At 39.9% G+C, this 22,337-nt stretch overlaps 1 protein-coding gene across 2 annotated transcripts in view; it reads right to left on the bottom strand.

Annotated features, from left to right (window-relative positions):
• CYP7A1 (cytochrome P450 family 7 subfamily A member 1) overlaps positions 1-21,772 on the bottom strand; it is a 30,591-nt gene extending 8,819 nt beyond the window's left edge. Inside the window, exons 1-6 of one of the 2 annotated variants that reach the window (XR_014579226.1) lie at positions 18,818-21,772; positions 17,317-17,557; positions 16,058-16,668; positions 14,478-14,608; positions 13,408-13,583; positions 6,527-12,753 (exon numbers count right to left, since the gene is read on the bottom strand). Coding sequence is in view for 1 of the 2 variants with exons in the window: in XM_083823019.1 (XP_083679145.1) it covers positions 12,454-12,753; positions 13,408-13,583; positions 14,478-14,608; positions 16,058-16,668; positions 17,317-17,557; positions 18,818-18,897 (1,539 nt within the window). In the remaining variant the exon portion in view is untranslated. Of the gene's footprint in view, positions 1-5,578; positions 12,754-13,407; positions 13,584-14,477; positions 14,609-16,057; positions 16,669-17,316; positions 17,558-18,817 lie in introns of those variants that run through there. The other variant, XM_083823019.1, reaches the window with a different exon arrangement.
• Positions 21,773-22,337: the final 565 nt, after the last annotated feature.

Genomic DNA, 22,337 nt, shown 5'->3' with positions numbered 1-22,337 from the left:
ATCCACATTTGAGCATACAGCAATGGATGTACAGTTGTTCTTGGAACCTGTCCCTGTATATGTCCCTTGTGTGATTTCAAGTTAATAGATACAAAGCCCCTTTCTGCCTTTATAATAACCGATACAGGGGAGACTTTCAAAAGCATTACATGCTGGTTTCTTTCCTCTGGAAGCTTTAGGCAAAGTTCCTAGTGATGTTGGTGAGATTGGAAGCAGGCCAGTTGCTTGTATTTTGGGGAACTTTCACTCCAAAGCAGTGGCTGGTAAAAGTCTTCAAAAGAAATTGCTGTATGAGTCTAGGTACATATCAATATACAAACAGTAGGAGAAAGTTAAGTTTTATGGTTCAAATAGAAAAAGCAGAAGTTTTAGTTACTATGAAGCTATGGAAATATGTCATTTCGGAAAGAGTTGGATGGTAGTCATTCTGCAGATCTAACCTGAAAATACATCAGAACCTTCAGCAAATCAGAACATCATGACAGTCAGCGCTGATGAAAGGAAACAGTGGTGCTTTTCATCTGTAAACCTTTAATTTGAAGTAATCTTGAAATGAATGAGTTTTTTAAATGGGAATAAAACTAGAATGGTTTCATCTAGAATGCATTGAAAGAAAACAATTTTTTATTCCAACCCAAGTGATTCAGGAAAAAAACAAACCATATATAACTTTTTATTTTTTTTTCCCACAAAAACTGTTGGCAGAAATGCTTTGCCAGGTCTGTGCAATCTCAACTCCCTTGGCTTTTCACAAATTACCTGATCTGATGCCTAAACCAAGAATACTATATCTACAGGATTCCCTTTCAGAGGGTAATTCAGAGGAGAAGTCTCCAGGTTTACAATCAATAACTATTGCTCATGTAGAAATCTATCTTTGTTTTAAAAGTCAATGACCAAAACCTAATCCAAAGCCCATGTTTCTTTAACAGTCCTCAAAACTTTGAGAATGGGATTCAGTTCAAAGATTAGGACACTTAAATGTAGGTATCTGCCTCCATGCATTTACCTGTGGGCAATGTGTCCAACTACCATTACAGTCAGTGGAGGTTTAGGGCTTCATTAGGCTGCCAACCCACAGGCCCCTGAAGTCTTGAGGTCTCTAAGACACCATGAAGTTGACAGATATGACAATTGACTTAACGGGATCCACATACCTTTATGAAGTGAGCCTGGAGATGGGATACCACAGGGCATTTGAAATGGCTTTGGATACCTGACTGTCACTCTGGCTCTTGGTCATTCTGAAAATAGCACTTCACACTTTTTTAAATTTTATTTTCCTGTAGTCTTGGGCTGCACAATTTGATGTTTTGTTTTTCAGACTATGTCATAAATTTCAATCTCTCTCTGTATATGTGACACTCAGTTTTTTCATTCCCTTCTTGTATGTTCACCATATATTCATTGCCAAATCTATATTACACTGTAGTTACAAACTTGAAGTAAAGGTTGTTGACTTATTAAAAACACCTGCCTGAAAAATATAATAATTATAGCCATGGATAAGTATAGCAAGCAATGAAAATTCAGTATTCCCTCAGTTACTTCTTGTTGTCCAGCATATTTTTAACAATACAATAGATTGTAATGATGGTTACACAGTGCTGCTGATAGCTGGCATGTGTTTTATTTGGCAGGCTCCATATATATTATTTTCTGGACATTTTTACTGGTAGTCCTCTGCACAAAGGTTCAAGGCTGGTTGACAGTGCAGTTTGGTGTGCTGATCTTTAGTGATATCTGTAGTAGTGGAACACCTTAATAAATGCTGTTCAAGGCCAGTTTCCAAGGCTGAACATTATCACCTAATAACTTTGATCAGAGTGGTCACAAATATTTGCTTAAGTACATGCATGTGAATTCGGTCTGCAGTATTTTATTTACAGCAGTAACTGCTTGGAACAGGCTCTGTCTGAGATCTCATCTGGAAATCTAGGTTCATGGTTTCCACTAAAGTGGTGCTCTTACTGGGCTCTCCTCTTGTTGTACCTCCTGATAGTCCCCCTGTCTCTCATTCCTCCCCTTAACCTTTTGTTCTCCCTTTCTGTTTCATTTCCTAATACAAGCTTACTTCAGTCACGATCATGCCACATTCCTTGCTCTCTTGCTTCCAATCTTGCAGAACAAACCATTTAAAATCTCAGTCTGGAGTACTGCCTAAGTGCTGCTCGAGCTTCCCATCAATTGAATTTACACTTGCTTCATTCAAGTGACACTTCCTCCTAATGTCTTTAGCCAGGTCAAATCTCAAAACCAATACCTCACCCTCAACCTTGGTCACCCATTGCCAGTCTCTGCCACAGTCAGTGGTGCTCCTCTTCTTAAAACGCTGTCTCTGGGCTTCTGCATAATTGCTGTTAAGATACAGCCTTTCCTACCCATCCTCTGGACAAAACATTCACCCAGGTGCTCCTTTCTAGCTCTTTTGTCACTGCTGCAATTTTCTAGTGCTCTCCTGTCCTACTACAATCAATTCATATTTTTGCTGCAAAGGTCTTTTATACTGTGATCCCTCCACTTTTGCTGCCTCCTTCTGCACTCTTTGTAGCACCAAGGAAAAACTGCTCTTTTTTCACTTTCGAGTAGCTTCATAGCTTACTCCTCACCTATCTGTCATCTGCTATCTTGTGTTCTAGACCTGACCTGATCAAGATGCTTTCGGTATTGGTGATGAACTTAACATTAGCCAACCTGCTGGTCTATTCAGACCACTAGCTGGCATGCAGACAAACCCTACCTCATTGTTTCCTTGCCCTCCACTAGACGGATGCTTTTCATCTTCTCTTTTCCTTAGACTGTGACCTCCTTGGGAATAGTGGTTTTATTCTCTGTTTGTATAACTCTTACTACAAAGTCCTGATCTGTGTGGCAATAATAAAACAACGGTAAAAACATTCTGAGTGTGTAGGCCAAGGAATAAGCATGTAACTTGTGCCACCATTTAACTTTAAAAACTACTCCTGGGGTGAGACCGGGCTTGCCCTTCAGCCCTAGACTCTGCTCTGCCTGCACTGGGAGCCTCAGCAGTCAGCTTGGGTACTCTGAATTGCAACCTGGCATCTACCTTCTGGTGGTACAAACCTAACATCAGGCACCTGCAGATAGCTCTGTGGCATAGCATATCACAGAATCACAGAATCATTTAGGTTGGAAGAGACCTCCAAGATCACCTAGTCCAACCTCTGACCTAACACTAACAAGTCCTCCACTAAACCATATCACTAAAGTCTAAATCTAAACGTCTTTTAAAGACCTCCAGGGATGGTGACTCAACCACTTCCCTGGGCAGCCCATTCTAATGCCTAACAACCCTTTCAGTAAAGAAGTTTTTCCTAATATCCACCCTAAACCTAAACCTCCCCTGGCAAATATCCACTGTATCCAGTATTTTTGTATCCAGCACTCAGATCATCCGACTATGATTTCTTGAGATTCTACAGAATTGCTAATTTTTATCATATTATCAAATTTCAGGAAAAGTCATTTGACAGTGTACTGGTATTATGAGTCATAGTTAGCAGAACCCATCTAATTGACTGTTGGTTGCATTGTTAATGGCTTCCTCTATCATTTTTAACATCATCTTTTAGCCCTTGTAAGAACATTATTCCTTGGTTTAAGTTCTTACAGCTGGGAAATAAAATAGCCATGAGATGAACCAGTTCAATGTGGAGGGTGTGTTTTCGGATAGCCTCTCCTTGACTGTTCACTTTTCCTGAGGCTTTGCTTACTTGGGTAGAGCATCCAAGCTGAAATGCCTTGTAAAGTAGAGAGGAAGCATTTCTCCCTCTGCTTAAGGAGCAGTTAGCCTTAAAGAGAGCAGAGCTGAGATCATGGTAGGTCAGCAAGGCCCGAATTACCTCCTATCTGTTAATGCAACCCTTTGGCACAACTTTTATCATCCTGTGCTTCAAACCAGTCCTACAAATTCATGGTGGTGAGTGATAAAGCTTTTGGAGGTAGTAAATGTTCATATCTGTCCACAATTCTCTTGCAGGCTCTGATTTACCTTCATGCAGTGTGTCCACAAGCACCTAATGCTAGGAAAGAGGACTCTTAAAACCCACCAGAACCTCACAGAAAAAACACTTGTTTTCTTGAAAAGGGCCAGTAAGTTGAACACCTCTGAGAACAAGTTGATGGGGTGCCTTATATAGATCCTGAGGAAGTTCCACTGACATTTGCCATACTCTCATATACTTCTGTTGGCGTTGTGGGGCATTTACTCATGACAGAAAGCTAAAATAGGCAGTCTTTTCATCTGACCTTTTCCAGCCTATGATCTTCTGATGTTCTTGTGAATGTCTGTAAGTCTTGAGTCTGCAGCTATTGGAGCCTGTGAGACATCTAATCCCCTTCCAATCAACTATTACATAAACGCTTCTGAAAAATAATTACATGGTTCTTCACACTGAATTGTTCCCAAAACCAGAGTGATTTAATCAGCTAAGGTGTTTTAGTCTTTCAAAACCTCTGTGGGATCCATCTGTCTGAATTTCAGAAGTGGCTGTTATCTTTAAAAGATAAGTAGAGACTGATGAATTATGTAAAATGGACTTTTAATTTTAAAAATCGGTGGCTCTTCAATAATTGCGCTGAAGTTACCTCTCTCTCTTTTCATGACATGTGAACCACTGAAGATTATTTGATTTTGATCATTTGATTTTAAGTGTGTCTCATAGAGCTGTCTGTCTTGGCAGAAAACAAAGTAATGTCAACAACAGTTAGCAAGACAGGTATTTACTTTGACAGTAGTCCATTTAATAATATGTAACCTCTTTATTGTTTAATTCTAAGGTTATTGTGAGGCAATGACTGCTTTTACCACCAAACCTCCTTATACAGCTGGCTAAAGAGGGACAGACCATAGCCATAATTATGCTCAAGCCCCCTCTGCGAGCTGTTTAAGTGTGTTGACATAACTGCAGTTATTGTGGTGTGAACGAGGGCAGATCTTGGTGCTATGTTCAGGCTGCCAATTACCCTACTTCAGCACTCTGTGCAGATCATAAACTGATGATATAACCGATGATCATTCAGTGGATGCCTATCTATCCTGCTTCAGCTATCTGATTACACTAAGACCATGGACAGTATCTTCTGAAGCATGCTACTGACAGCCAAGCTGTAATTATCAGGAAAGCATATTTCATGCTTTCAGAAAGAATTATCCCGTGATTTCTCCCTTTTTGGCTTCCTCTTCTTTTTTTCTTTGGAAACTTGCACGAAAGGTCTTGTAATGTAAAGACTAGCTTATCGTGTAATCTCTACATTAAGATCAAAGAACAGTTTAAGACCTTCATCCAGGATTTCAAAAATCCTAGCTCAAAACTGCAGTCATTGAAAACACTTGTTATGTTGAAGAGTGGCTGACTGAACTTAGAAGCAGCACTGTTAATAGGCACCTACCGTTCCTCCTTTGTCTGAGCCCAGGAGTGATTATTTATTTATTTATTTATTTATTTATTTATTTATTGAAAAGAGCACCTTGCACACAGCTTTGACCCTCAGACCATCAGGTCTCAGAGATTGGCTCCACACACAATGCACTAACAGCTTCTTCCATTTAAAATTTGGCTAAGATGGTCTTAGATTCATCCTGCCAAGCAGTTCCAGGCTGAACCTGAACCTTGAGAAAATCACCAGTGTGCTGCAGCTCCCAAGGGCCAGATCCCAGCCACCTAGAGCCAAAGCTACCAAGACCCGTGGGTGCTGCATCCTCCACATCCCAGGCCTGCCACTACCACCTCCAAGTGTGGCTGCTGCTGCTTCATGCCCACTCTGCTGGAAAGGAGCTGGTTCAGCCTGCCAGAGACGGTTGACTGGCCAAGCTAGTGTTACCTGACCTTTAGCATCCAGCAAAGGGTTATCAGGTGTAATTTCTCTGCAGATGACTCCCAGCTGGTGAATAGCAGCGATGGCCAGCATGGTTTCAGAAATGTAAAACTGTCTTTTTCTGATAAAGTGCCTTGTTACTTTAGTAAGGTCATCGTGTCACTTCCAGGAATTCCACCATGAGGAAAGATTTATTTTAGCCTAAAAACTGTAAAACATTTTCTCTGTCTTGCTTCCACCTCTTCAACCAAAATGCCTCTTTCTGCCGGGTTATACACCACCTGCTCCCATTCAGCTGCCTGTGTCTTGCTTCTTATCCCAAGATTGCTCTGCAGAGGCACCTACCAAGCCCTGTGCAGAGCTCATCTGGGTCCAAAAAAGCTTGTGCCCTTAAAACCCCTTGGTGTGTACCAAGTGCTTGTGCCTCCCTCAGGAGGTACCCTCACTTTTACTCACCATGGTTAGAGTCTGCCCTCAGCACGTGGATTTGATTCCCTCATCTACTTCCGGGACTTCAATCCCATGTCAAAACTGAATAGTTTCTGAGCTAAGAGAGGACTTTCATTAAAAGAGTACAGGTTGGGAGACATGCAAATCATCCTGCTCAATTTGTTCAGTTTTTCAGAGAAAAGCTACCACTGGGAAAAGCAGTGAATGCCTGAGCTAGCCTGATGGTTAGGGTTCTCACCTGGGAGGTGGGGTCTCTGCCTCCTTTCTGCCCATATCTCCTTCTGCGTAGTAGATAGGTAGCGTGAAAGACTCAAAGACTCACACAGCACATGGCGTAGGCTGCCTCCTTCACACCAGCCTGGGTCTGCACAGTATTTTTCTAATTGCTTGTACAGTCTTTCATCTTGCCTTTTTTTTTGGTCTGATATCTTAAGAAAAGTATTGTTGTTTGGAGAGGCAGCACACAGAATTGCCCTGCTATAACTTTGTGGTGTCCGTGACCCTGGCAAGGCAGATGAGTATTGATTGCTGAAGTATTTGATTACATTAGCTGAGGCATAGCAGCCACAGACTTTGTACCGTTTTCTCCCCTCACTTGCATCTGGGTGACCCTGGTAACAGAGGTTTAAATGAGGTTAGAAATGTAGCGGTCATGGAAGGAAACCAATATACTTGCATATTAGCCAATACTAAAAATAAAAATTAAAAAAAGAAAAAAGAAAAAGGAAGGAGAACTGTTCAAACATTTCATTTGCATCTCTTTTGTCACAAAGTGGGGAAAGTGCTCAAGAGGTTATCCTGGATCTTTTCAGCTTCATAACTCTAGGTTAACATTAAAAATTGGCATTGCTCTGCAGAGTCCTCTGAAGATATGCTGATATGCTCCTTATGTTACAGGAGTTCAGAACTGGACAAGAAGAGCTGATCACCTCTCTTGTTTTATGTTTCTTACTCAGTGAGTACCAATTCACAGCTTGTGGGTCCAGATGTCTATTGAGAATTCCTACCCCAGCAAAAGAGCGGTGATGGGAAGTTGAATGGCAATGGCCATGCTCCCACAGGAATTTCGGCAGGAGCACTTGAGCCACCCCAGTGGGACCCTGTGTATGGTCTGGCTACAGTTCTGATTTCTACCGATTTGCAGTGAGTCTGCAGTTAAGGCATTGCACTTGGGTGGGATGGGTATATGGATTCTCCTGCCTGCTGTGATTTGTTAGATGGTCTCATTGCCTCTCATGGTAAATCTTTGAATTAGCTCTGTGGGAGAGGTGTACAAAATCTGTCCGTTATTATCTGCATTACTATTATTACAAGATAGTTGTGTTGCATGAACTAGTGCCAGGATTTCTCTTTTGGAAGTAGTCTCCCCACATTCCTAATGGAATGAGCCTTCATCTGGCTCAGGTACCTCAGAGCAGTAGATGGTTGTGAGTCAGATTTATTGTAAAGTCTTTGTAGAAAGGCTTGAGTGCAGGATAGATCATTAGCCTGCACTTGGAGCTATGTCTTTGAATGTTCTTGCTCTTAATAGGTTTAAATCAAGTGCATAATATGAATGAAAGGATGTGATAGGAGAAAAAAGTGGAGTGTTGGAATTTTCTTCTAAAAAAAACTCTCTCCATTTTTCTTTCCATTTTTTTCTTCCTTTTTTTTAAAAATTATTTATTTATAAAAGCATAGACCAATAACAAAGGTAAAATACAAAACATTTGCATAATATGACATGTTTGCTTTAAATACCATAATGAATGTGGATGGAAGTCTAAAATAAAATCCTAGTATATATATATATATATATGTAATTTGTGGTTACGGCCTGTGAAAATATTTCTGATAAAACTTAAAGATATAATCTTCTGATTTAGATTAAAAAGGACATATTTACATACCTTTATAAATAGTTTATAGAAAGATGAGCTGGCTGGTTAAAAAGAATTTGGCTAGAACTTGATGGTGTCTTTACAACATAGCCAGACCCTAAGCAGTTTGTGGACATTGCCAACCCAACTCTAAACAATTCGTATGGTCATAGACCTTATTCACATGACCCTTATTCACGTTTGCTTGTTTGTTTTTTAACATGGTACTACTATGCTCAGTTACACTAGCATGACCAAGCCAGCTGGAGGACCCATGTCTCACCGTTCACTTTATTTGACATTAACTGATTTCCAATTCTCGATGGGAATAAAAGTTACAATCTAGATTGGTATTGGCTTTCGGCCTAGAATGACTATGTAGTCCTGGGAGGCCTAAAGAGCTAGTCTCAGCTAGTCTCAGACTGGACCTTTATCCATGTGCCAATGGAAGCTGGACATTCATTCACATCTGTCTCACATTTCTGGCCAGCGTAGCCAGACAGACAGATGCTGGAGAAGTTAAATCCAGATACATTACCCTCCTGTAAATCCTGAAGCACGTTTGCAGGTAGCCTTTCCTACTAGAGACATCGTTTCATGAGTTCTCCCATTCTTACAGGTATTGCATTTTGATAAGGAATGCATTTTCCCTCATTAACACAAGGTTTGCAATCATCCATCCACTGTTAAATAAGTTTCATGGACACAGTTCTAAGATGGACCATAATACCTCAGACACAAAATGTCTTGGGAGTTCTCCTGTCCATTCCTTAGTCATATCTGGCTTGGCAGGAGTATCTCTCTTTTGTATTACTCTTGGGTTTATAAAAGTTTCTTTGAAAAAGAAAGCTTTTACTTTCCATATTGCAGTAAATAATTTTTAAAGCAAAGTTTTTCATCATGTGCATCAATATGTATTACAAATAAAACAGTATAGTTATTTTAATTGCAAATAGAGTTTTAAAAGTAGCAGTTTAGATTATTTCCATTGGAAATTCATAGGGATTTATGCAGGTTGCAATGAAGCACTTTTTGTTCTAAAATGTCAACAACAATTTAGCATTGGCTTCAAAACCAAACATAAATTTGTAAATAGCAGTCTAGTCAGAGAACCTTACAATTTTTATTTATGTATTTGGTCTTCACTTTCTTGGTGCAAAATTAGCTGAAGGCTATAGACAAAGCCTAACTTATTTGTAGCATTTATCTTGTACATTCTGAACATTAAAGACTGATCCAATCCTCACGAAAACAAACAAAGAAAAAGAAAGAAACACAAAAAAAATATCAAACAGAAACTGAGTTTCTTCTTATATGTCTGCTGCAATGAAAAATGTGGATGGTTGCCTCTAACTGAACTTGCAGGCAAAATACTAAGGTGTCTATGAAGGGACTGAAGGACCAGATAGACTGCACCTATTTATTTCCCAGTACCCTCTGTAGATCTGTCCATGTGGCAAGTAGCCAGAATGAATAAAAAAGATTTATTGGCAGATTTATTGGTTTAAGATAGTGTGTTTCAGAGTCCTAGGAAGGAAAACAGGCATCTGACCTAATGCACACACTATTGGTATAGTAAATGAGATTGGACCAGTGAAGCAAAGCCCTGAGAACATGTTTCCAAGGGATCAGGCTTGTCATACAGCAGGGGAAGGAGGAAAAAGTGCCAAGTAGTCACAGAGATGCTGGCTTTATGTGCTGTCTCTGAAGGCATTAACTCTTGGGGATACAGTCAGTAACCTCCTCACAATGTTCAGAACCCAATTTTAATCATCCGGGTGAATCCTACGGTGTTTTCCGCACTACTTCTCTACTGTTGTTATTCCTTGGGCAGCTAAAGTCAGGTCAGCTTTAGGAGCCACTGAACACTTTGATTTCTCATAGATTAAGGGAGCTGCAAGAAAACATTAAACCATAGTCAGAACAGACTGGAGCAGTCAGTATGAAGGAGAAGAGAGGATATGAAAGAAGTTTAACTTTCCAGGGAGCATGGAATTAATTTAGCAATCTTCTTATCTTCCATTATCTACTGTTGCAATTCTGTTTAGAATGCCTTTTCATCAAGGAAGGTTATTTTACTTAAAACATTGCACGCACTTGCTACTCTCAAAAACAGTAGTTTTAGAAAGGATTTGTTTAAGAAAGGAGGAGTAGATACTCTAATGGTAATAATATGTGCCAGGGCATATGTAATTATGATAATGTCAGGCTTTCGTGTGTTCTCTGAGTCAATACTAACTTACAATGAATGTGCTGTAATTTATATAAATCATACAAAAACATAATTCACAGAAGTATGAAAAGAGGCTGTACCCAAGACTGGGCACTTCCCTTACCAAGAGAACCAAACTAATAATTCAAAGCCACTTTCATTATATCTAATTGTTTAAATGTTATAGATACAAATGGCAACAATGTAGTGTTCTTTGTTCTCTTTTGAAATTGGAAAAAGGTTAAATAAATTTACAAAGGTAACACACGGGTAATAATCACACACTACAGAATCTTTTTCATTGCCTTTGAATATTTAGCACAGTGGATAGTGAGAATAGAAACAGATGCATAATATAAAGCAGCTCCCGGACTGGGTCCTGGTAAAATTCCATGTTTAGGAAGAGCTTTATCAGCTAGATTAGAAGTCCTGCCAGAATGTGAAATTTTAAAATATCTAATAGCTCTGTATCTCATCTTCTGTGATGAGGCTAACATTTGATTCGAGGACAAAAGTTCAGATCATAAATCCTTAGAAGCATACAACAAATAGGATAACAACAATATTTTAAGTCCATTTGTTCTTTTCATTGGCAGATGATAAGAAAACTCTTTCTTTCAGCCTGAAGATGTTTCATTAAAAACTGGACTTGTGTGACACCCATCCACCATTTGCAGCAGAAAGTAACAGGATGTTACAGAGAACCAAATGATATGTCTGAAATGATTGTTCTCACAGACATGACACCACTGAAAGTGAAATGTGTGGGCATATCCATAGTAGCCTTAATGGAATTAGACTAGGAAGATCTATGGAGTATGACCAATGAAGGTCTATGGATATACGGAATTTAGAGAAGGGTGCAAAATAGCACTGGTGGTTATTTACTTATCTCCGTATTGGCAACAAAGATGGTGAACGGTCTAGAGGGCAAGACGTATGAGGAGCTGCTGAGGCCCCTTGTTTTGTTCAGCCCCGAGCAGAGCAGGCTGAGGGAAGGCCTTATGGCAGCCTGCGCCTTCCTCACAAGTGGAGCGGAGGGGCAGGCGCTGAGCTCTGCTCTCTGGGGACAGCGACAGGACCCGAGGGAACGGCATGGAGCTGGGACAGGGGAGGGTCAGGCTGGGTGTTAGGGAAAGGTTCTGCACCCAGAGGGTGGTCCTGCACTGGAACATGCTCCTCAGAGTAACAGTGATGGCACCAAGCCTGCCAGAATTCAAAAAGTGTTTGGGCAACGCTCTCAGAAAAAACGGTCTGATTTTTGGGTGGTCCTGTGTGGAGCCAGGAGTTGGACTCCATGATCCTTGTGGGCCCCTTCCAAGCGGGGATATTCTGCGATGTTTGAGCTGGTTAGTTTAAAGGTGGCTCAGGTGGCTTGGGATGAGTGCATAAAACTTTGAGAATGTTAAGACATTAAAACAACCAACAGTCTAGAGAGGCATTTAATGCAGACAATATCATTTATTGTAATACATTTAAAACTTTCTGAACAGAAATATATATTACAATGAATATAATACAAGTCTTGCAGTTTCACTAGAACGTGAAAGATTTTGTAGATTTTATTCAAGTCTTTTCTAGTTTTTAATAAAAACATAAAGGTACTTCCCCAGGAAATTCTCCCCTCCCCCAGTCTGCCTTTATACTATAAAAAATTTTATTTCACCCATGGTGAGAACCCTCCACCTCCAACATTTCAGTTATAAAAATGAGTATGTTTTAACTCCTGTTGAATTTTTATAATTACTTTGAACTACCTGATGGAATTTTAACTATATTACTCTGTGAAGGTATTTGCTGGCAGAAAAAAATGAACTATTGTACACACACAATTCAAAGTCATAACTTGCATTTTAGAATGGTTGGTAAAAGGAGTAACTTTTGTATCAACACCATGCATTAAACCTATTGTCTGGTACCATAATAGTATTATGTATTCTCTATTATGTTGATGAAGTAGCATCTTCCTATAGATTTTCCCCTGAGACTTGCAATGTTTCATTTGCATACATACATAATATATATACAAAGTATATGTTATATAGTGTATTTATACTGTACACAGTTTATAAATATAATAAAATATACATATATTCATAGACATTTCAGTCTATACCTGAAATCAATGTCATTGGATGGTTGCAAAATCCCCAGTCCTGCACGGGATTGATCTAAAGAAGGACATTGTACGTTATTGTCCACAAGTTCAATCTCAAAGTATGAAAATACCAAAACCAAAAATTGTTTAATTTCATGGACAGCAAATAACCTGCCAGGGCATTTTGCTATTCCTGTCCCAAATGGCATATAATAATACTTCAACTTGCGACCATTGCGGTAGAAGTCAGTCTTTTCTTCTCCATTCTCATTGAGATAGCGATCGTATTTAAATGTCTGTAATAAAACCCACAAAAGAGTTAGTTGATATCTGAATACCTCCAAGGACTGGATAATGATATTAAGACACAAAGTGCAGGCTGGGAGGGAAGAGCCTCTGTCAGTAAACACTGTACAGGACAGTTTTTGTGCTTCATGGTCGTACCAGGCCCTAAGGTGCTTTCTGCAAAGGGTAGCCCCTGAGAAGTTCTGGCATGTGGGACAATATCATCTCAGGATCTTTGCTAGAGTCAAGCTAGGGAATCCTTTTGATAACTTCTTTTCTGACCTTTTAAAATAAGCATTACAACTTGCATCCTTGTTCATGCATCAGAACTGGAAGGTTTCTCATTTTGTGTCATTGAGAAAATATTATCCTTATCCTTGTCCTCTCTCGATCCCTTCCTCCTCCTCCCACCCAAGTGGTGATCCTTCCTTATTGAGGAAGGCAAAAACTAAGAGGCTCTCCTGGGTTTCCAGCACACCTTTTGGTTACACCAAAACATGTTTTGCGGGAAGTGCTTGCCTTTCCTTGAGACTCCAGGCATAAGAACAGACTGTCTGGAGCACAACAGAGAAACAGCTGTAGAGCATTCTTGGTAAGTGCTCTATTAAAATACATGTTAGCTTCTGCTAGAGCTCAGAATTTAATGCACTATGATAAATACTTACCAAAGGATCAGCATAGATTTCTGGATCAAAATGCAAAAGTTGAGGATAAAGAGCTACAATATCATCCTTGCGAATGTTGTAAAAATCATTCTCTAAGTGCAAAGTGAAATCCTCTTTAGCAACTCGGAAAGTCATGGATGCACTCGATAACCTCATTGCCTCCTTGATGATGCTATCTATAGAGAGACGAAAAGGAATGATTACCACATAAATAGTATGTATATGTCCTTGGGGGAGGACATATTTTGAGCTAATTCAAACCCACTATTAAAGCCTATTAAAAGAAATAATTTAACAATAACTTTATAAATGCCTAAGAAAGTATCTTTCTCATTTCTTGTTAGCATTATTATCCCTTCTGCAGATAACACTGAGAACATAATCCGCTTTCCCCTAGAAAATTACTCATAGCTGATGCAACAGAATATTTGAAAGTGAGACACATTTTTAAGCTGAAGTAAGTAAAAACTGAAAACATAACAAGAAAAAGAAACAGTGCAGTGATCAGGATTTTCTGAAACTTTTAGTGCTGGTGCACAGAAGCACCTTGTTTTTTGTTTAATTTCCATATAAACTGATTAAAAAATCAGCAGTAGTCAAACAGTGACATTTTCAAAACTCTTCCCTGTAACTTGGACACTTGAAATATATGCCTGTAATTTGAAAAGCATTAAGAAGAAATTCCAGTAATGGTACTAGAAGATCTTGCTTCACATAATAACAGCTGGCATATACAATTTGGCAACACCCTTTCATTTGATCTAAAGTCATTACCAAAGAAAATATTGTTCTGAATTATCCATGGGTGTCCAACACTGAATAGTTGTGCAGCAGTATTCAGACATGCCATTACCCATGGAAAAAAAGTGCTATTCATGTGAATTGATATCAGGACCACCTCTGATACTGGGAAGACTGATTGTGTTGGCCATTGCCAAGGAACATAGAGGTTTTTGTTCTGGTGTTTGCAGGTTAATAGTAATTCCATAGCAAGTGCTTATATGGCAACAAATAGAAGATTGTGAAAATTGTGGGGTGACTTCTGGCACTCCTGCATAAAACAATCATACCTAGTACTGGCATGTTATCCAGCTGTTTTCGGTTCAAGGAAATATGTTTGCCATCTAAGCTGATCTTCTCTCCAGCACTTTCCAAAATACTTTGCACTTCTTTGGTAGCAGCTCTCATTGCTTCTGGATTCCTAAAATCAAAAGTGCAGAAGTATGACATAATGTTATGCTTAAGAATGGTTTAAAAAGGGTTTGTGCCATTCATTTTCTCCCTAACTAAAATTTAGTTTGTTAGCTGGCAAGTACAACCTTCCAAAATGAAAATGTTGCAGCAAAATCTACTTATGCAATTAGACTTTTTCACATTTTGGCAAAGATACAATAACTTCTAAAAGAGAAAAGAACCCCAAGTATTTGATCTGTCTCCAATGACAAGTGGGACAGAACTAATGTGTGTAACACAGGTAATAACTAGTGATGTCACTAAAAAGCAATGCCAAGAATAAGAAATGAAACATTCAATTGTATATTAGGAAAGAGCTCCATTGCAGGTAGAAGATTTGGGAAGGGGATCATAAATCAGTTTTATAACATCACTTATCCTGGATGATGTCCTATTATGTGACAATATTCTGTTTAGCTGTAAAGAATCTTCCAAATGCTAAAAGTCCAGAGAATATCCTTTACTATTTAGACTTTCTTACTGAAATGGAATATATGAACAATATATGGTGCAATACGTATAGATAATAATGCAGTATCCTATAGTGTTGTCATTATGAAGGCATGATCAGCCAGGACGCTTTAAGGCAATGCCTTCTTAGAATGAAAAGTACCAAATAACCTCAGTTGGCACTGGCTGGTAGGTATGAGGTTACAAGCCACTGGCTAAATAAAAACATCAGAGATTTAGATACATACTTAAGAGCTGGGGTAGTTTATATTCCATGGAGTATACTCACTCTAAAATGGACAATTAATAGTTTTATCCGAACTGTGCTCTCCTCTCATGAGTAACAAGCTCAGCAGCTCCAGTTTATACTGCAGATATCTAAAGTTAGGAAAATACTATATAGGAAAGTCTACTCTGGAAATTTAGGAAATTATGTACAGGAATCTTAACCCACTTAAGGCTTTGAATGTCCTTCCTTCTCTTGAGGAATTTGGACATATACCTCAAGAGAATCTCAAATCACCGGCCTAAAACATATATGAATAGTTCAGGATTCGGGATCTCAATCTTCATGCTGCTGCAACAGCTTTATCCAAGTGCAAGAGCTCTGCTGCAGTCTGGGTGAAGAAAGCAGCAGGGAGCTGCCATGTTGGTAAATTTGTCTTTACAAAGTCTATCACATGCTACTTTTTAATGCTAGGATTCAAGGCATTGCCCTGGATTTTTTTTTTTTTTTTTTTGGAAAATTTTCTCTGGCATTGCTCTGTGGTACCTCTACTTGGTCTGAGGCAAGTGAGGGGGGTTTCTGCAGAAGTCCACAACAGCACGCCACTTGTGTTGTAATCAGTAAGCTTCTTGATACTGAAGAAGTATCAAGCAGTGGAATTTGCCCGTAGCGGTGGACTGGTTTCTGAAAGACAATAAACATTATTTTTCTCATTTGGAAGCAAGAAACATTGGGACTTACTTAAGAAGATAGAACAAGCTCCAAAATGTGGCAGGAATGGTGTTGGCTTGCGAGGCCCAGAGTACTGCCACATGGGTCTTCGCTTTTTCCATGTCATCAAAGGTTGACAGAGTGTCATTCAGGAACATGCGGAGGGTGACAAGCTCAGAGAGGTTGTTCCTTTTCAGGAGGTTCTTGTGGAGCAGTGCTTCCCCCAGCTTCTCACGTGCACTGTGGGCACTCTTGAATAGATGGATAGGCAGCCCCGCCACAAGAGCCGGAAAGATCCTATCAAATTCCTTGAAATTTTCAAGGGCATTTAGAATATGTGCTCTCTCAGTTTCCTGCTTTGATAGATTTTTGTCATGATTTGAATTAAATTCTTTACCAAAAAGTGTTAAAAAGCCTGACTCAAACATCACCTGGCAACAGAATGTGTAAAGTCCTTCTGTTATCCAGGCATTAAACTGAAGTTTAGATGTTCTTGACTGCAGCATGACGTCTTGTAGATTTTCCATCATTGCTTTGATGAGGTCATCTAGGGCGTTACCTTGAAGGGTTCTAATGAAAGTCTGATGAAAATTTTCAGTGGTGTTTCCCTCTGCTGGGTCAATGCTACCATGCCCAAAAGCCTGTCACAAAATAAATTGCATGCATGATAAATAAGACCTGTCATAACCTTGATGATAAAGTCTAACAGAAATTAAAGCCAAAGTATAACTGCATACCTTACTAAAGGAAAGTATAAGGACTGTGAATACTAGAACTGATACTTTCTCATAGCAGTTAAGAATGCAAATGAAAATAAAACCAAGCATGCTTACAATAGATGTGTCTACCTAGAGCTTCATTCAACTCCCACTGACATCAAAAGGACCCTTTTTGCTTACTTCAGTAAGAGTTTGATTGAGCTTCTGCTGTGCTGCATCATTTTTTAAGGCATTGGGAGTTAATCTTCCATAGTGATGAGAACCTCCTGAAGAAGTTTTCAGCTTCAGCAAGCTATATATCATTTTGTAAAAAGGTGCTAACTGTGTTTCTACTTCATCAATTAGGAATACTACCTGACTAAATGTCCTTCTTTTACAATCCAAATTACTGTATATTTCCTTTCTGTTAAGGAAAGGGGGAAAAAAAGACCCCAATGTTTTAAACCAATGAAAGTGCAGAAATGTGAAGTCAATTATATTTCAAAGGCACGGTTATGCTACAGGGATACAGTCTGTCCTGCCAGCAGATAATTTACGTGTTAGATATTGAAGCCACTTTTAACATGGTACCTTGGCAGAAGTAGCAAAATGGAACTTTTTCCAGTCCAAGTGTTTTCCGTGGCGTATCAATGAATGATATGAAAAAGGGTCAGTGAGGAAATGAATGTATTTCCCCGCTACTCGGCAAGTGAAAATGTGGCCATGCTTCTTTTGCTTTTCTCTGAGGAATTCAAGGGGGTTGGCACCGAACTGCAAGGCACAGCCCAGGTATGGAAGGAACCCGTTTTCAAGTGGTGGCTCTCCTTTTTGCCTGCAAAACACAAACAAAAGCTGTGTTTAGAAGTACGTATCAAGATCTCTCCTCCAGGAGAGTAAGCAAAGGTAAGTAAAGGTAAGTAAAACAATGATGCGAAGCTTTTTGCAATAGTTGATTTCTGCTGCTGTTGATAAGTAATTTCTTTGCCTTTAAAGAGTAATCCTATTGTGATTTCTATCGTATACAAAAAAGAATAACTTTAACAGTCTGTATTATGATAAGCATAACAAAACACAGTTTGACTTTGTCACATTTCTTTTCCCTAGATCATGAGTTTATTTTTCATCTACTTACATGCAGCATTGTTGCCACTAGCTAACATGCACAGATACTTAATTGCCCCATAAATAAATAATCTTTCCCACTAACATTGTCTGAAACATTTTTGGCAATGGTATTCACAAATCAATTTGAACACCAAAGAGAATAGCCTTTTGAGTGTAGAAAGGTTGTTATTATTGGCATATCCCATTTGGACCAGGTCCTGCTGAACACAGTGGGAATTTGGCCATGATCTTCAGTAAGCATAAGATTTAGTCTTTCGAGCAAAGCGTCATTAAGAACATGCTTTATGTTAAGCATATGCTTAAAATGAAGCATATGCTTAAATTATATTTTTTATTCCGACAGTCAGAAAACTACTCCCCTGCATACAGTCACTGTGGCTGCTAAAATAACTTTCAGATAATAATTTGGTTCTTCTACTATGTTGCTGGTGGTTATTATTATATGAACTTAAATATTTTCACCTTTTTATTAAACTTTTTATAATAAAACAAGAAAAGGACTGATGAAAACTATAAAATTACAACAGAAAAGCAAATAACTTTTTCTGAATAACTAGTTAAGATAGATGGATAATATGAAAATTTTTGTAAGTTGGTATTAAGCTATAATTAGATAGAAGTAGGTATTAGCTGCAATTAGAATGCAGGTAAAGCTATAGCCCAGTACTTTAGGAAATCAGAACATGTATATTAATATTTTAATTTCCTCATTTGTGCATAGATTAGTATCAACACATGCCTAGGCATTAACTCACTGTTATTAAAAGCCTGTATGGACAAGTTCTGTTGTAACATAAACCTCTCAAAAGACCAAAGTACCTTGTTGCCCATGTTATCCTGCATTTATCTACCTGCATTTATCCACCTGATAAACTTAAGGTTATACTAATTTTAGGCACATACACAGCATGTTTGTCAGAAGTAAATACTTGGTATACTGAGATACATTTACAAACAGATTCCTTACCTCCTCCTCCTCCCTAGAAGAAACCAAAAAGTGCAACAGAGTATTATTACTATTCCCCAGATCCATGATGATATGAACATTTCTGGCTGTACACAAAATCTTCCAGGTGGACAACCTGGTAACTACCAGTATGGCAGAAATGGTGACTGAGAATGATACAGACGACAGGTCACATCTTATATACAGTAGGTGCACGACTGTATTTAATGGCACTCAGTCAACCTTGCAAGCTATTGATTAACCTTTTCTGGACATAGCCCACTTTGTCTCTGTTCTGACATCTTTCTGCAGACCACTTCACTGGATTGATGCAGACAGTTGCAGACATGGCCTTGAGCTGATATCGGGTATCAGTAGTGGTTCCAAAGTAATCAAACAGCTGTAATAGTTGATAATTTGAAGGTCTCTCAGGTGTGTTTTGATCTATCCTGCAGATTTACCAATTACAGTCTATAGTTCAAGTTTAGCAATAAATCAAATGGCTGCTGACAGGTGTCCAGTGGATTCAGACTGGGCTAAATGGTGGCTGCAGATCGTGTTGTCCTTTGGCTGCCAGCCTGTCCATCCCTTCTCTTCTCCTTTGTGTGGACTGACCTGGCTCTGGTGTGCTGCTGCAAGAGGGACAGGGAGAGGTTTGGCTGTGGGTAAAAGGATGGACTTGCTCCCTCTAACAAAGTTTCTCTAGCAGAAAGGGAAACATGGGTTTTCTATAATGCAGAGCAAGAGAAAACAGATTTGTATGATCATACTGTATTTTTTTTCCCCTCAATGCCCTTCTTGGATCTCCAATTCACCCTTTACTTTTCCATTTAATACTTCTGTTTTCTATCTTTGACTCATGCTGTACAGCACAGCACCAATTCAGCTAATTTTATAGCCTAGGAATATGGTCTCTGGTCCTATTTCCCAGAAGCTCTGAAAAATGTATTGAATTTTCAGCACCCAGAGGACAAATCCTCCACCCCACCCCACCCCACCCCCTTTTTTTTTCTTTTTTTTTTTTCTTTCTGATTGACTCCTTTCTTCCTAAATATATCCCTATATACTCATTTTCTCTGATCATTCATATTGAGTTCTGCCATAGATCAAGATATTCCATCACCTCTCCTATGAGGAGAGGCTGAGAGAGCCAGGACTGCTCAGACTGAAGGAGGCTCAGGGGGGATCTCACCAACGTCTATAAACACCTGAAGGGAGGTGCAAAGAGGACGGAGCCAGGCTCTGTTCAGTGGTGCCCAGCACCAGGACAAGAGGCCATGGGCACAAACTGGCACACAGGAGGCTCCCTCTGAACATCAGGCAGCACTTCTGTGCTGTGCTGTGACTAAGCACAGGTTGCCCAGAGAGGTTGTGGAGTCTTCTCCTTGGAGATCTTCAGAAGCTGCCTGGGCATGGTCCTGGGCAGCCTGCTCTGGGTGTCCCTGCTCGAGCAGATGGCCTCCAGAGGTCCCTTCCAGCCTCAGCTGTTCTGTGATTCTGTGATACCCTGTCCATACATTGCTAAGACGTTTCTAACTCTCCATCTAACCAGACACTTTCGCTCTGACGTTTGCTTTAATCAGATATCACAAATCCTGGCATTGTCCCACTGCTGTATTAATAGAAATCGCCCACAAACTTCCTCTACTTATCTCATGCACTGCTCTGAATTCTAATTGCACTTTCCTCACTCCTCTGATTCCACACCTTTCTGTTTTAAAACTCAAAACCCTTTCAATTTCTTAACTCACAAGCTTCAAGCCTTTCCCTTGCCTACCTCTATCACTATGAACACAAGAGATTACAAACCAAGATGCATCCTCTATGTCTAAGCAATAACCATGCCAGTCTCCAACACCTTGCCAACAGGCCCTTCCCAAGTGACAGGAATTTCCATGGAAGAACTGACTAAATTCTCTGTGAGGTACGACTGACTTTTAAGTGGGGGAAGTAGAGTCAAAGGCTTGGAACAGAGAGATCTGGGAGAAGATCCTGACAAACTGACTTGCTTGGAGAACAAATACGTGCGTTGCATTGCTATTAGTTCAGATTGCTGTAGAGCAGCAGCAAGGAGCAGAATGTGTTTGAGCAGGAACATGAAGTGTACACGTACAACATGCAATGAAATATGGATGAGGACTCACACTGGCCGTGATCATTTCTTGGCTATTCGTTCTTCAGAATTACTATCAGTAAGGACATCCCCCAAGAAGAGATCCCCATTCTGCCACATGCTCTGTAAGCATATTCCTCACCCTGAAGAGGAACCACTTCAAGAATAACTGATGCAGAGGGTCCAGGAGAACAACACGAGAGACAAATGCTGCTAATTCAGGATAGAAATGACCTAGGTGGGAAAAGAAAGGAAGGAGACAAAAAGACCCGGGTAAGAAAGAGGACTGGGTTAAGTGAAGGACCTACTGCAAAGGGCCAAGTGTGAGATTAGAGCAAAAAGCCTGCTAGCTCTGGGCTGGAGGTAATCCAGGTGTGAAGTAACTGCTGGAGACACACCAGCTGCCCAAAGGTCAGTGCTTGGAGTGCTCCTGGATATGCTCCTATTTGGTGGCGAATACGTGGCTTCCCTCAAGGCTAAGCTGCGGGGAGTAGGACAGCACTTTTGTGCTCAAAAGGGGTAACAGGATCATCTGAGATGAATTTAGTAATCACTAAATAGAACCATAGAATCAGAGAATCACAGAATCATTACGGTTGGAAAAGCCCTTCAAGACCATCTGGTCCAACCATCCCCCTACCACCAATGTCACCCACAAACCATGTCCCTAAGCACCACGTCCAACCTTTCCTCGAACACCCCCAGGGACGGTGACACCACCACCTCCCTGGGCAACCCGTCCCAGTGCCTGACTGCTCATTCTGAGAAAAAATGTCTCCTCATTTCCAACCTAAACCTCCCCTGGCTCAACTTGAGGCCATTCCCTCTAGTCCTATCATTAATTATGTCTTCCTGTGTTTGGACTAAAGTCTTCAAGAAAATTTAAGGAAAAAGTCATGAGAGCTATGCTGCTTCTTATTTGAAATCAATAAATACAATAACTAACCTGCATACTGAGGGTTGTTGGGTCACACAACATTGGAAAAGACAGCATGGTTATTTCTATCATGATGCTATTTTAATCATTTAAGATTAAATTTTTTTTCCCTTTCTGTCGGTATCCAGTGAGAGTTGAAACTTTGGCTTGCCCCTAGCACCTGGCACTGAGCCATCTAGGAGGTAACTCAGGAAGCATATAGCAATGTCTCATTAATCACTCAGAGCCTCCTATGTTTCTAAGAGAGAAACTGCTGGGGTTTAGTCATTTTTTGGGCTCACTTTTGTACCAGTTTTGCTGAGGTCACTACAGCTGTGTGATGAAACAGCAAGGATTTGGACCTTTTGTCAAGGTCTGCCACATCGAGCACAGAGCTGCAGGTCTGGTAGGTGGAAGCATTGCCCTGGCTTCAAACCACGGCAGGCAGTGAAGCACGGGGTAATTCTGTGCAAATTCCATCACATTGGAGGAAATTTTTAATTTTCTAAACA

This window comes from Anser anser (assembly GCF_964211835.1).
Source record: "Anser anser genome assembly, chromosome: 2".
Classification (NCBI taxonomy): Eukaryota; Metazoa; Chordata; class Aves; order Anseriformes; family Anatidae; genus Anser; species Anser anser.
This window is presented reverse-complemented; position numbering and strand designations above follow the sequence as displayed.